Source organism: Hippocampus zosterae, chromosome 9 (genome assembly GCF_025434085.1).
Source record: "Hippocampus zosterae strain Florida chromosome 9, ASM2543408v3, whole genome shotgun sequence".
NCBI classification, from domain to species: Eukaryota; Metazoa; Chordata; class Actinopteri; order Syngnathiformes; family Syngnathidae; genus Hippocampus; species Hippocampus zosterae.
In genome coordinates this window covers 7,635,126-7,648,628 of record NC_067459.1, presented here as the reverse complement: position 1 = coordinate 7,648,628, position 13,503 = coordinate 7,635,126, and the positions used below count along the sequence as shown (strand labels likewise).

Here is a 13,503-nt window from a genome sequence, read left to right as displayed (position 1 = left end):
AAGTGTCTTTGAGTGTGATGAAAAGCGCTTTCAAATAAAATGTATTATTATTATTATTAAAAATGATCTATTCCTCAGTGTGGCATATAAGAAGTGACAGAAACATTTTGCATTTTTGAGGATGAACGTCATTTGTATTAAAGCAAGAAATGCAGTTACCTTTATATTCTAATTAGAGCTGTCAAACGATTAAAATATTTAATCTAATTAAAAATGCAACTGTCATAATTAACTAAAATGAACAAAAAAATTACTCGTGATTACTCACACGTTTTTTATCGTTTCTGAATTTCCTTTTACATTTTCTGTCCTATTTTTTCCCCATTTTAATGCTCTCATCAACATGGAATTATGAATCCGTTTTCTATGTGCCAAATGCAAATATTTACTGAAATAACAATTTCGATTTTCAATTTTACATGAACATTTTTCACTTGGTGCAGTTATTCACAATCTCTCACACAATATTACTGTCCATCAATAACGGTGAAAAAATATTTTGTCACACAACAGCTGCTTTAACAGCCTTTTTTATTAAATCAAAACAGAGCAATATAACATTATAAAGTGGTACACTAGTACCGGTACTCAGCCTATAGTGGATTTAAACCATGGTTGCATACTTCATTTTTCTCAAGTTTGCTTTCAACACAGCAGTCTGTTTCTGTATGTTTGTTGAAGAATAACGAGACACCGGACACCAGTGTTCATTATGTGCCGCTGTATTCGAAACTGCCGGCCGTACAAACAAGCAGACGCACTTCCCCCGTGCTGTAAGGGCAAACCATTCTGAAAGGGGGGGGGGGGGGGGGTCACTCCCCCTAACACAGTCAGGCTATGTTGATTGTGTTGATCCTTCTTGCGCGGAAGTCTCTCTACGGTTTTGTGTAGACCTCATTTCGAATGACTACACTTGGTTCGATGACAACACTGGAGACATTTTACTTTCGCTAGGTCGCTACCACTGTAGCACACTGTCACTGTCAGACGAACACAGAGAAGCTCCATCCGCTCTATTTATATGGACACGGAACACTGTAACCTTCCACACAAAATAGTTCCAAACAAGTAACAATCGCGTCAGTGGCATACATCGTATACCTGTATGATACAGAGAGAGAGAGAGAAGAACAGATAACTTTGGTCTTGTCAGTGGAGCAATATGGCAACTTTTTAAAAGCAAACTTTCCATTCATAAACTCTTTAAGTATCCGTTTTCAGTGTCTCGCACTGCCGTGGCTGGCAAAACAGACATGGGCGTAGACTTCTGCAGCGTGCTTGTTGTTTTGTTTCTGGTGTATTTAGAGAGTAACGTAACATCCGCTTGTGACGTGTGCCGCGTTAATCTCGCGAGAAAATATTTAATCCCGTTAAAATTCATTTAAATTAATGCCAATAAAAACTTGCTAAACTGACAGCTCTAATTCTACTACATCACAACGCTAAACCTCTGTACTAAATATAGCTCACAATCAATATTTAGCGAAATAAAAGTTTTTGTACACTAATTACGTTGTACTCATCAAAGATGTTGATGCAGACGCAGCAGACCTTTATATTCTCCTGCCTATAGGATGGCTGTAGCATACATGCTGCTCAGAAAGTGCTCCTAAAATTTGATTTCCAAGTTGAAACAAACTGTCCAGCAATGGTATTGGTTGACAAACCCTCATAAAGTCCAGTTTTGCTTGAAAAGTGCGCTTTAAAAAATAATTTCGAATGATGTCAAATATTGTCCTTTGGAGCCCATATTGGTTCAACTCATCAGAGGTGTAAACATATCTTATTCATAAACCAATCGCAGGATGGAAAAATATATCACCAAGCCTTTGCAAAGACGCAGAAGCGTAAATCTAAAATCTAACACAGTCATTTCAGTGATCTGTGTGTGTGCGTGTGCGTGTGCGTGTGCGTTTGCGTTTGCGTTTTCAAAGCCGGCACTTGGGATTCTGAAATCTTTGAGCAGATTACATGTACATGGCAACAGGTGTGCACAAAATATTTAATATTATCACAAGTAACTGTGCCATTATGCACAGTTTGAAATTAACACCGCACAACGTAAATATAGATAAACATATTCCTGTGCTTTACACTGTACAGTAGTGGATAACATAACATCACATTTGTGTCACAAGAGCCCTGCAGCGCCACTCCACTCCAATATTAGACCTTTGTCCAACATGCTAAAATGACAACACAGCTTTTAAAAAAATATATTTGCAATTATATAGATATAGAAAGTAATTCTCAACACCTCTCTAGATTTCTATGCAGTATTTCATTGGGCTCTGTCAGTCAGTTTCGACACCATTGTGATGAAAGGTGTGTTTCCGTGCAGGAACTTGCATGTTCAGGTGTTCCTTGTCCTGGCCTGTCTGTGAGGTGAACCAGTTCCTCAGGTGGGATCCATCACAAAACGCTTCCGCCTTGATGCTGACAGACTGCCACATTCCATCTCTTAATTACACGCTAGCGTTTGCGACATGGGGTGCGGCAAGCCTCTGCGTTACATCATTCAACACCAAATGTTGCTAAAGTTCTTTTCACAATGGAATTTCCGCACTGCATTTTGCATGCTTCCACGCCGCACAATGTTGTTTTTACAAGTCGGGAGGTATGAATTAGGTCGACCAAAGGTGTGGCACTTGTTTGACTTTCTCTCATTGCTTTTTAGCATCGGCTAAAACAACACAGGCTAATCCCCTCCACCTTTGTCCAACATGCTAAAATGACAACACAGCTTTAAAAATATATATATATATTTGCAAAATGAATGCCAGCATTCACATTAAAAACAAACTATCTCTCATTTGATTCCAGCTTCTGATAAATAAGACTAACACAAACATATAACACTTTCTTAGTTGTGAAATTGTGGAATTGTAAACAATATTGCACAGGGTTGTTTCTCAACAAAATCAATAAAGCATCACATTTCTAACACATAGACTGCGTATATATTGTTTTAACTGTAGCTCAGGTTGCAATCTCGAACTCGAGGCCCACGGGCTAGTTACGTTCCCCTGCATCATTCTTTTCTGGCCCACGAAAGCAAATTTAGTGTGTGTACCACTTCTTATGTCAGTTGCAAAATTTAAACAATAACACATAAACACTACAAGTATTTAATAATTGCATAGCATTTAGTTGTCTTAGACTGAAATGAGGGTCTATAGATTCTGTACTCCAATGGCCAATGGCCACAAATATTTAGCTTATCTCACGATTTAAAGACCTCTGATGCAGCATTTTTCGACCAGACTTAATTGTCTGTGATTTTGCTTTTTTCTTTTCCATTTATACCTTCCCATTCCAATTGTGGCACAAAAAATAAAATAACATCACGTTTGTGTCACAAGAGCCCTGCAGCACCACTCCACTCCAATATTAGAGCCAACCAATAGGGTGAAGTTCACTTTGGAATGTCCTCAAAGCTTCCGTGTCAGCAAATTATGCTCTTCCGGCATAATTAAACACAAATGAAAAAAACAAAAACAAAAATCATGTTGGAAACTTGCACCACATCCTCAGCTTAATTGAACTGCTGGAAATGTTTCCACCATCTGCATAGTCACCACCTCTGTCATCAGTGCTGGTCCAAACATGCCTAGAAGAGACCACAAATAAATAAATAAAAAAAATAGATGATCACACGTGATACACGAAATTACCCAATTTTACATAATTAGTATAAAACATTCTTTATATACTAAAAATAATTGTGGACATACATTCTTGCTTTATTCATCTACAATAGCTATGACATGTAATAACAAGTAAAATAAAATAAATGCTCTTCCACAGAAAATAACATGTAAAGCCACCTGTTGCCATTTATACAGAAAAATAAGAGCTTTGAGTTCATTTAAACTGGACCAGATCTCACACTAAGTAAGTAAATTTGTGAATACACTGAGACGTCTTTTTTTTTCAATAAATAGTGATCCTCATGTTTCCTTGGATAAATATGACATTTTAGAGTCAGCCAAATATCCGATTGACTATAAAATGTTTAGAATTTCCCCTGGATGCCACAAAATGGCAATGAATTACTATTTTTTTTCCTTAGACAGGAGTTTGGCCAGTTAACAATGGAGGGCAGGTTTTTATCTCTAGGTAAATCTGCAAATATATGGAGTACCGCTGTCTTTTCTTTTCATGATATTTTTGTTGAATGCTGCGCTGTGAGATTTTTTTTTCTCATGTAAAACACATACAGTATCTTGGCTCAGTAAAAGTTTGGAAACGGATCCAGAACAGGTTTATAATGTCTTACTTGTTTATATTCAAATCGGTCTTGCAGGTAGCGGTTGCCCAAGCCAGTGATGTGCCCAACGTTTTGGCGGGAGAGGCCGGCGATACGAGCCGTGAAGTCCAACATAAAGGCCAGCTTGACCAGCTCCGGTGCCGTGGGTAGGACAGTGGGCTGTGTGCGCGTGGGTGAGGCCTCCTTCTCCAAATATGCATCGGCCAGCCTCTGGAAGGACGAATATGACATCCTCTTGAAGAAGTTACTCAGGGTGGAGTTGTCTTTAATCTGCATAGAAAACCACAAAGGCAGAAAGGTTAAAGGTCAGTCAAGAAAATCCTTCCAATGGTGAGTTCTCATAAAAGTGCTGCGACATGAGCATTCATGCAAATCTCCTCAAGGGTGGCCATTGTTTACAAGCTGGAAAGTCAACAGCGGGCAATGATGCATGACGTAGGACTAAAAAATATCACACGCATGCATGCTGAAGTTTGAACTTTGACTACCATGACTACTTATCACCTCCTGTGGTCCAGCTGCCTTATCACAATAACGCTTGACCCATTTAACAACCGTTCTGCCGAACCTACCTATGTAACTTGCTTCAGAACTTAACTCCCGATGTAACTTCAAACTTGCTTTTCTGCCCAGGTAATCGACTTACCAAACATTCTAATTACCCATATGACCCACATATCTATCCAACCTACCTAACTAACCTCCTTCTTTAACCACTAATTACCACTAATTTAATCTAATATATCTATTCATTTAACATACCTTCCTACCTACCCATTAAACCTGCCTACCTACTGTACCCATCGAACCAACCCATGCAACCGGCCTGCCGGCCGACCTACCTACCTGTCTACCTACCAATTTACCGATTTAACTCCCCTTTCAACCTACCTCTGTTCTTTATCTACTCATGTAATCTGCCCTTTAAACCTACCTACCCATTGAATATATCTTCCCACTTCAAGTATGCTTAACTATGTTACCTGCCCTGCGATTGGCTGGCAACCAGTTCAGGGTGTACCCCGCCTGCTGCCTTAAGACAGCTAGGATAGGCTCCTGTATGCCCGCGACCCTTGCGAGGATAAACAGATTAGAAAATGGATGGATGAACTATGTTACCCATCTAACCCACCTAATACCTTCTTTGCTAGCTACCTGTAGCTAGTATACCTACCTAACCTACCTATCACCGGCGTTGAGCCCTTGTCACAATTGGGTATTCATTCATTCATTCATCTTCCTAATTGGGTAAATTTAATATTTTTTCCACTGATCTATAATGTTAGTCATCAACATGTGGGCGTGTTATTTTTATCGCAGCAGTATGTAGCCTACCCACCTGCTTAATATTGACGATGAATCATGTGTCAGTGAGTAAAATGTGAAATGAAGAGTAAATTTCTTAGCATCTGGGTGATGGCCACTGACTGACCTTGCCGTCGATAGCGTCTCCCTGCTCCTTTGTCAAAGCAATGATCCGGTTGATGACTTCCTCTGCGGAGATTGGGGGGGAAGAAAAATGAACAAGAAGTTGAGTTAATCTGCCTGACAGCAGCCTATACCATCCATCCATTTACTGAGCTACCTACCTACATGCCTAACTACCGACCTATTGATCTTTTTAATCTGCCCATCTAACATACCTTTATTATTATTTATATTAATTTGAAAGCCCCACTGCCCATCTCGTGCATGGGCGCAACCGGTCGGACCATTGAGAAGACCATTAGTCGACTCATTGCAACAGAACACATCATTAAGATTTTGATCAATATCAGCAGGCCTTCCAGCTTCGTCAGGTACATGGACAGAGTTTTAATATTCATTTTCTCAACAACCGACTTGATTGTGAGAAATTACTTCCCCAGGTAACGTTAACGAATATCCCGGTAGGTATGCACTTTATGGCTTACGGTGTTTTTCCGTTTCTGGAGATTGCAATGTCCTGAATGGACATGTACTACCAGCTTCAGTTAATTTCTACTCAAGTTCATGATGCAGTTGCACAGCCAAAATGAAGGCCATCCAACGTTTTCGCAATCAGTACATATTTCCCACGCTGACTGTCAGCCTTTTATGCTCCAGTCCTGCAAAGCATATACCCAGCTAGCATACGGGACTGCAACTTTAAGCTTTGTGAGCCCAGGATGAGTTGGGTTGTCAAGTATGTGAACCACTCTATTTTACTGCCAAGGGCCCCCAAACTGCAAGCAACATTATGAAAGCAATACCCGGCGTCCTTACCATCTGACATAGTGTCCAGCTCATCTTTTTCCTTGACCTCGTGGAGAATCTTATCCAGTTCCTCAGACACCTTCTCATAGTAGGAGATGGTCGGTTCCACGCTCACCACAGCTGAAAATCAACAACAGGACATTAGTTAAAAGCAATGCACACTTTCTAACAAACCAACGATTCCCACCCAGCGTCTCAATAGGGAATTAGTTTATTTTTTGGTGCCAGTGACGTGTCGTGACAAGGCAGAACAAATAAGTGTTCGTCATCCATATGTGGTTGTGAAATCATACCTCTGCTGGTGTCTGCAGGGTTGAACTCCTCTTTCTTGTTGTTCATAATAAGGGAGAGGCGCCTCTTGGAGAACCTTCTTTTCAAACTCTTTCTCTTTGAGGACTTCTTCTTTGTCGAGGAGGCCGTAGTCGAGGCGGGCAAGCACACGGAGGTGTAGTCCGAGTCATCGTCGGACCCCTCTGGAATGCCCGATGGACACCCCTGGTCCTCGGCTCTCTCCACAGTGCTCTTCCGTGAGAATAAACCCAGGAAGCTCTTCCACAAGGAGGGCTTTTTGTTCTTCTGGGACTTCTTGCTGACCTTGCCCTCTGACACTATTGCTGGGGGAGTTTCGGCGGGAGCGAGCGACCGGAAAGTACCATCGTTCAAATCATCGGCCAAGTGAAAGGAAGGGTCGCTGGAATGTCTCCGATGCCTTTTAGGAATGGTCACCCATTTGAGTTTGCGCTCGGGATGCTTGACGCTGAGTGACTCATCATTCAGGCTTAGGCTGCGTTTGACGTAGACTTCCAGAAGACGGCGCGTATCGTTGGGCGCCACTGAAATCACAGGACTGATGTTGGTCCATTGATGGGCTGTTTTGTCCTCCATGGCCGGACAACTGCAATCACAAGATAATATATGTCACACTTTATCTAAATCATCCATTTAAGTTAATCATTGTATCTATTTTGGTTTACTGTTCAATATTTTTTTGCTTTACTTGCAAAACAAAAGAAAATGTTTTGCTTAATTTAATGAATAAAATAGTAAACTGTCAATAATACAGTACTGTACACCGTTATATTATTTACTTTTTTTGCTTCAGTTACTTATTTTTAATTATTCTTTATTTTCATTATTTCCTGGTAGTATAACTTTTTTTTTATTTCTAAAGTTGCTTTCCTATTTAAAAAAATCTTGACTTCTTTCAAAGTGCTTCTCATTATATGTACTGAATATTAATGTTTTTTGGAGCAATACAATTTGAATTGAATCTATAATAAAAAATACTGCCATAACTAATTCCGCTAAAAGCTTTTCTAAATTTTTCATATCAGTGTTTACCGTAAGTGACTCACCTTTCTAGGAAATCAACAGGATGTAAGTCGTTGCATTTGAGGCTTGTTATGACTCAATAAAAAATGTTTTTGTCATATTGCGTATTAAGTGACATATGACTCCGACAAAAGACAGCACAGCTGTCATACTAAAGACAATTAAAACAGAGTATTCTACAACAAATACAGGAAATGTTGTCAGTCTTTTATTAATTAAAAAACTAATAATTTTATTAGTATTAATAATTTATTAATAATTTTATTTGATGCACACTTTACAAAATGAAATAAAAATTGTTCTTTAACCTTATATTAAAATTTCTGTGTGTGCGCACGTCTTTGTATGCATGCATGCTACAGTTGCTTGTTACACTCCACTGTATTCAGATTTTTTGCTGCAAGTGCATTTATTGGATGTATTCTTTAGTACTTAACAATAATAACATGCATTTAATGATTTTTTTTTTGTTTGAATCAAATGCATCAAAAACAAATAACATACTCGGACTGACTCTAAATTCTCTTACATTCAGGACAACAAATAGATACACAAATTAGTGTTGTTATTATTATTTGCTGCCAGTAAACTTTTAACAGTACTTATAATTTTATAAATTACGTTCCTTTTACCTTTTTGACGCTTTGCTGACTGGACCCAAACCATTTCTGTATGCATTGCACTTACTCTATAACTGAATCCTTAGCAAGCGAATAACTTGCTTCAATACAATTATTTGTGTTAGGAAAACAAAAATGAAACAGCCGTATTCTAAAAATGTATGGAGAGTAAAAAAAGTGACATACAATGCAAAGCCTCTGCAGATGCGGCGAACAGCTCTTGCATTATTAGAAATAAATGCACAATAAACACAAATGTTGATTTATCATAAAGTAATCAGCATAAAGTGCTGTATTATATAACTGGAACAGCATTCAGTTTAAACAATGATAGAATGGACACAGTCCAGTAATACCATTGCCGTGCATTGATATTATTTTTAAAAGATCAAATGAGAAGACTCACGTAGTGAAGTGTGTAGAGGTGATGGTCAATTGTCGAAAATTGACTCCGTATGTTTCTCTGTTTACGCTTTCAAATGAGGAACTCGACACTTTTGCTGCTTTTCTTGTATGTCGGCCGTTTCTCTGTTCCACTTCCTTACCTGAACCTGTGTGACGCAAGCACAAATGACAGGCCAGGGGGCGGGGACGGAAAGCCCCGCTCACCTGAACCAACAGGCTTCATGCCTGTATTAGGCAAACTTTCCACGATTGGTCCTGGCCAACTCTCTGGACGTAAAACCTGGCTGATCCACTATCTATTCATCTTTTTTTCTATTCTCTTCATCCAGTTTCAGCTCTCCCTGGCATTACTTAATAGGATGTACTGATATAATACAATCATTCATTTTTAATTTGTTTTTTTTTTTTTTGTGGGACAGGGAGGGTCGAATTAAGAATGTTGTCAATAATATTTGATTTTTCAAAAATGACATTTTTATACCTATATACGACGTGGATTTCATGCTGAACCACAAAGAAGACGGTCACGACTGACCGACCGTAATACAGTGTTTTGTTTTTCACAGGAGTTAATACAATAGATTTTTAGTTATAGATCGCTTTGATGAAGGCCGTGGTCGTGTAGTGGTTTGTACCCAGTGTTGTGGATGCAGGAACCTTGGTTCAAATCCTGGTCACGTCATGTGCAAAGAGCAAACTTGTCTTCTTGGTTTGCTGTTGTCTGAGTAGGGATTATAACTTTGGTGGCCTGGTGGTCCAGTGGTTAGCGCGTCGACCTCACAGTGCTGAGGCTGTAGGTTCCTCCGGCCTTCCATTTGGAGTTTGCATGTTCTCCCCCTGCCTGCGTGGGTTTTCTCCGGGCACCCCTGGTTTCCTCCCTCATTCCAGAAACATGCATGGCAGGCTGATTGAACACTCCAAATTGTCTCTAGTTGTGAGTGTAAGCGTGAATGGTTGTTCATCTGTGTTTGTCCTGCAATTGGCTGGCAACCGGTTCAGGGTGTCCCCCTCCTACTGCCCGAAGACAGCTGAGATATGCTCCGGCACCCCCTTGACCCTTGGATGGATAGATGGAGTGCTTATACCACAGCTGTAGCTGTAACAAAGTGCTTTACAGAACAATTATCATAAAACCACAATACAACAGAACAAGGAATATATGCCTGCGAGTAATGGTGTAGATATGTAACTGTCTACGTGTTTGAGTTAGAATATTTGTGTTTTAAAGATTTGCAACCGATGGTGCAGAATTTTTGGGTGTATCTGGTGGACGCGCTTGGGTCCTCTCGTCACATGAGCACCTTTAATATAAGTGAATAAAGATTGTATCTTTTTTTTTCTTCATTTTTTATATTCTAATTACAACAACATAAAGTAAAACAGGGTTTCACAAAGGCAACTTATTAAAACAGTACAATTTAATGTTTTAAGAAATTAAATTCATATTTATTAGAACTGTCTCGCCAGCGGCCCTCCTGCAGCGTGTTCCCCCACCTTCTTGCCCGATATGTAGCCATTAGCGTTGTCAAGCTATGCAAACAGCCGCTGGGCTAAAATAAAAATCAAATAAAAGCAAAAAGTAACACCGAACATGGATATCAATGTGTTCAGGGTGTAGTCTGCCTTCCACCCAAAGTCAGCTGGTTAGGCTCTGCAACCCTGATCAGGATAAGCAGTGTCAAAAATGGATGGATGGATGGATGGATGGATATCTCACCAATATTTTATTTTGAAGTTGCCCCTCAGAAGCAATTTTTGAGGTGGATGACTTGATTTCGAATTGAGGCTTGCCTGACCCATTTGTACGCAAAGTGTTGTACAGCCTTGAACTGGGGTGCAATTCTCAATTTTCAGCCCTAAAGCGCACCAGCACACCACTTACATGCACCCCTGTTTATAACGACTATGATGCTCAATGCTCATTTTGTTACCCTGACTCGCTTGGTCGTAATGCCCTGGCTCTGCTCCAATTGCGTCATGTTAACAAAGGTCACATTATTTATTTGCATGAGACAGAACTGCGGGCCAAAATCTGAGTAATTTCAACTAGTGTGAGTGTCAAGTGTCCTGTCATTCCTTTGTGTATTTCAATGGAAGAATTTCACAGAGATTTTATTAAGGCAAATATGAACTGTTAAAAATGGGTAAAAACATGGTATAGTATGTCTCCTTTAACTGCATGTGACTCCAGACTGATTTCCAAATTACACTTCGAATTCTCCCAAAGTTCCCGCCCCTCTCTGTTTACGATGAGCTCATCGATTGAGTCAGCGGCCCTCTGGATTGTTGACACAATTTTGTACATGCGGGAAACCAACCAACACTATTTGCTTTGACTTATCTTATCTTATTTGTGAAAGTTGAGTATCACGCAAGGGGAACTTTTCCCTTTATTTTTACTTTATTACTACGCTGCTAATGTGTCATAATCATAAAGTGATTAACAGAATGAAGTCACACAGGTTGAATTGTGCACTGAGCAAAACAGTTTAAATTGACATTAATTACTGACTACAAATACATATCCATTAGTCAAATCACTTTTTGGGCTCTCTTCAGTAAACTAGCGTGTAGCACCACACCTAGTTAGAGATTCTAATGACACACATAAAACACCTCATAAATATTGCCAAATCAAATGAAAATACAACAATGAATAATAACAATTCTAAATAATATATGATACATTAAATATAAAATATGAATTAGGAGCAAAATTAAGAGGCACCTGCTGGGTCGAGGGCAATGGTTCTTAACCTGGGTTTGATCGAAACCCAGGGAATCAAGTGAGTTGGTCTCAGGGGTTGGGCGGAGCCTCTGCCATGGTGGTTAAAACACACCCGACTCATGTCAATTAATTATGACACGCCCGCTTGGCCATCGCTGGCTGCAGATGATCACATTACATTGTGCATAACCAATCAGTAATGCGGGAAATTTAATTTGCTCAGTAGTCACAGTGTGACTGTCGCGATAGTACGTCATACAATTTAAAAAAAAAACCTTTACGGTACCTATGACATTTCATTTTGTTTACTTTTTTCAGTTTTTTATAAATTCATTTTTTATGGCTTGAATTTGTAAAAATTCGGTGAATTTGCATATGGACTGGTTGGGTTCGGTACCTCTAACAAGGTTAAAAACCACAAGTCTCGGGCAGGATGGGCAAACTACGGCCCGCAGGCCAGATCCGGCCTGTTGGTCTTTTTAATCCGGCCCGCCGAAGGTTGGTACAGTACACAATTTAGGTTTAATGTAAATCAACTTGTCACTTTCCCCTCTTAATAATAATAACAATAAATAGTCAAAGCAGTCGACCTGTCGTATGCGTTCGTTCCCACTAACTGCGAGCTTGCCAACCTTCTAATGGCTAGTAGCTAACGTTCGCACTTGACTGCAGTATTTGCTTTAAGAATAAATAGGGAAATACCCCACCACATCCAGAAGATGGCACTGCTGTAAACAAAGCTGTTGATCCCGGAAGTTTACAGAGAGTCTATGGGGCATGTTTATGTTTTTGCTCTGCTGAAATCAAATCATCTGCAAGCCATTTTGCTTTCAGAATAATGTAAAAAGAGTTTCAAATGATATTTAAAGTGGATCATCGTTTGTGGTGTATTAAAAGTTCAATTAATAATATAAACAATTGTATACATTTTTAGAAGATACTTGATTTTTTTTTTTCAATTTGTGGCAGACAATCGAATTTACTGTCTTCTAAACACCCCAAAACCATTTCTCACGATAGTGCCATCTGCTGCTTGTGGTGGGCCAATTTCTCATTTGCCTCTAATGTAAATTGGCAACTTTTTTTCGGACACATGTTCTGATTCTGTCATTTTTTAAAAAAACTGAATCAAAAGACGAATGCAAAACACGCCCTAGCAAGCAAAGTCACGGCACTGAATCAATATGCTGGAGTATGTCACTGATCAATAAGACACGGCAGCTATAAGTTGCCATTTTGTGATCACGGTCAGACCATCCATCAGTACATCCCGACAACATACTTAAGTCAAATGCTGAACTTTGAAGCCTGTTTTACATGCATCTCATGAGTTGTCTGCTGAGTGAGCAGAAATCCAACAAGTTGATTTGTGACTAGCCTGCCGATTGTGCAAGACCCATCCATATTTTACAAGGTGACGGGACCTTCCAGTCATGAGACCATGCTATTTTTAGACCATGGTGGAAAGATGGTGCATGTAATGTAATAGTGGAAATGTGGAAAATCTTACAATGAAAACACAAAAACTATATATATATATATTATATATATAATATATATATATATACACACACACACACACACACACTAGCTGGTTCGCCGCCCTCCGGGCGGCTCATCAGCTAGTTCCTGCGGAAGGCTGGTAAGGTGGCCTTCGGCCCACAAAAGTGTTGTTGCTTGGTTCAACTTTTTGTTCATCTTCATTGCTTGTCGCAAAAATAAAGAGATGTTTAGCTCTACTAAATAACTAACAAATTCATTGCAATGCTTGTGGGTAGACAACATTTTTTTCGCTAAGATGCCCGCGCGATCGTAGTGAGCCACTGCCTGAGCGGCGCAGTGGCGGCGCGCAGTGGCGGCGCGCAGCGGCGCGGTGAAGTAGGTACGTTTTGAAAAGGGACAGACGGAAGGAC

The 13,503-nt window shown here is 39.7% G+C and overlaps 1 protein-coding gene across 1 annotated transcript; it reads right to left on the bottom strand.

Annotated features, from left to right (window-relative positions):
- Positions 1-2,744: 2,744 nt before the first annotated feature.
- On the bottom strand, positions 2,745-9,036 carry LOC127607122 (uncharacterized). Its single transcript, XM_052075225.1, has 6 exons — positions 8,864-9,036; positions 6,799-7,400; positions 6,515-6,625; positions 5,703-5,764; positions 4,280-4,540; positions 2,745-3,610 (listed from the first exon to the last, which is right to left on the bottom strand). Exons 2-6 carry the CDS (start codon positions 7,388-7,390, stop codon positions 3,590-3,592), a joined length of 1,047 nt encoding a protein of 348 aa, XP_051931185.1. The 5' UTR covers positions 7,391-7,400; positions 8,864-9,036; the 3' UTR covers positions 2,745-3,589.
- Positions 9,037-13,503: the final 4,467 nt, after the last annotated feature.

Bases quoted from the DNA above. Each gene is read 5' to 3' on its own strand.
- LOC127607122 (XM_052075225.1), bottom strand. From the start codon at position 7,390: ATGGAGGACAAAACAGCCCATCAATGGACCAACATCAGTCCTGTGATT. The intron at 4,541-5,702 runs GTCAGTCAGTGG...TTTTCTATGCAG, and splicing joins GAGACGCTATCGACGGCAAG to ATTAAAGACAACTCCACCCT. The intron at 3,611-4,279 runs GTAAGACATTAT...GGTCTCTTCTAG, and splicing joins ACCGATTTGAATATAAACAA to GCATGTTTGGACCAGCACTG.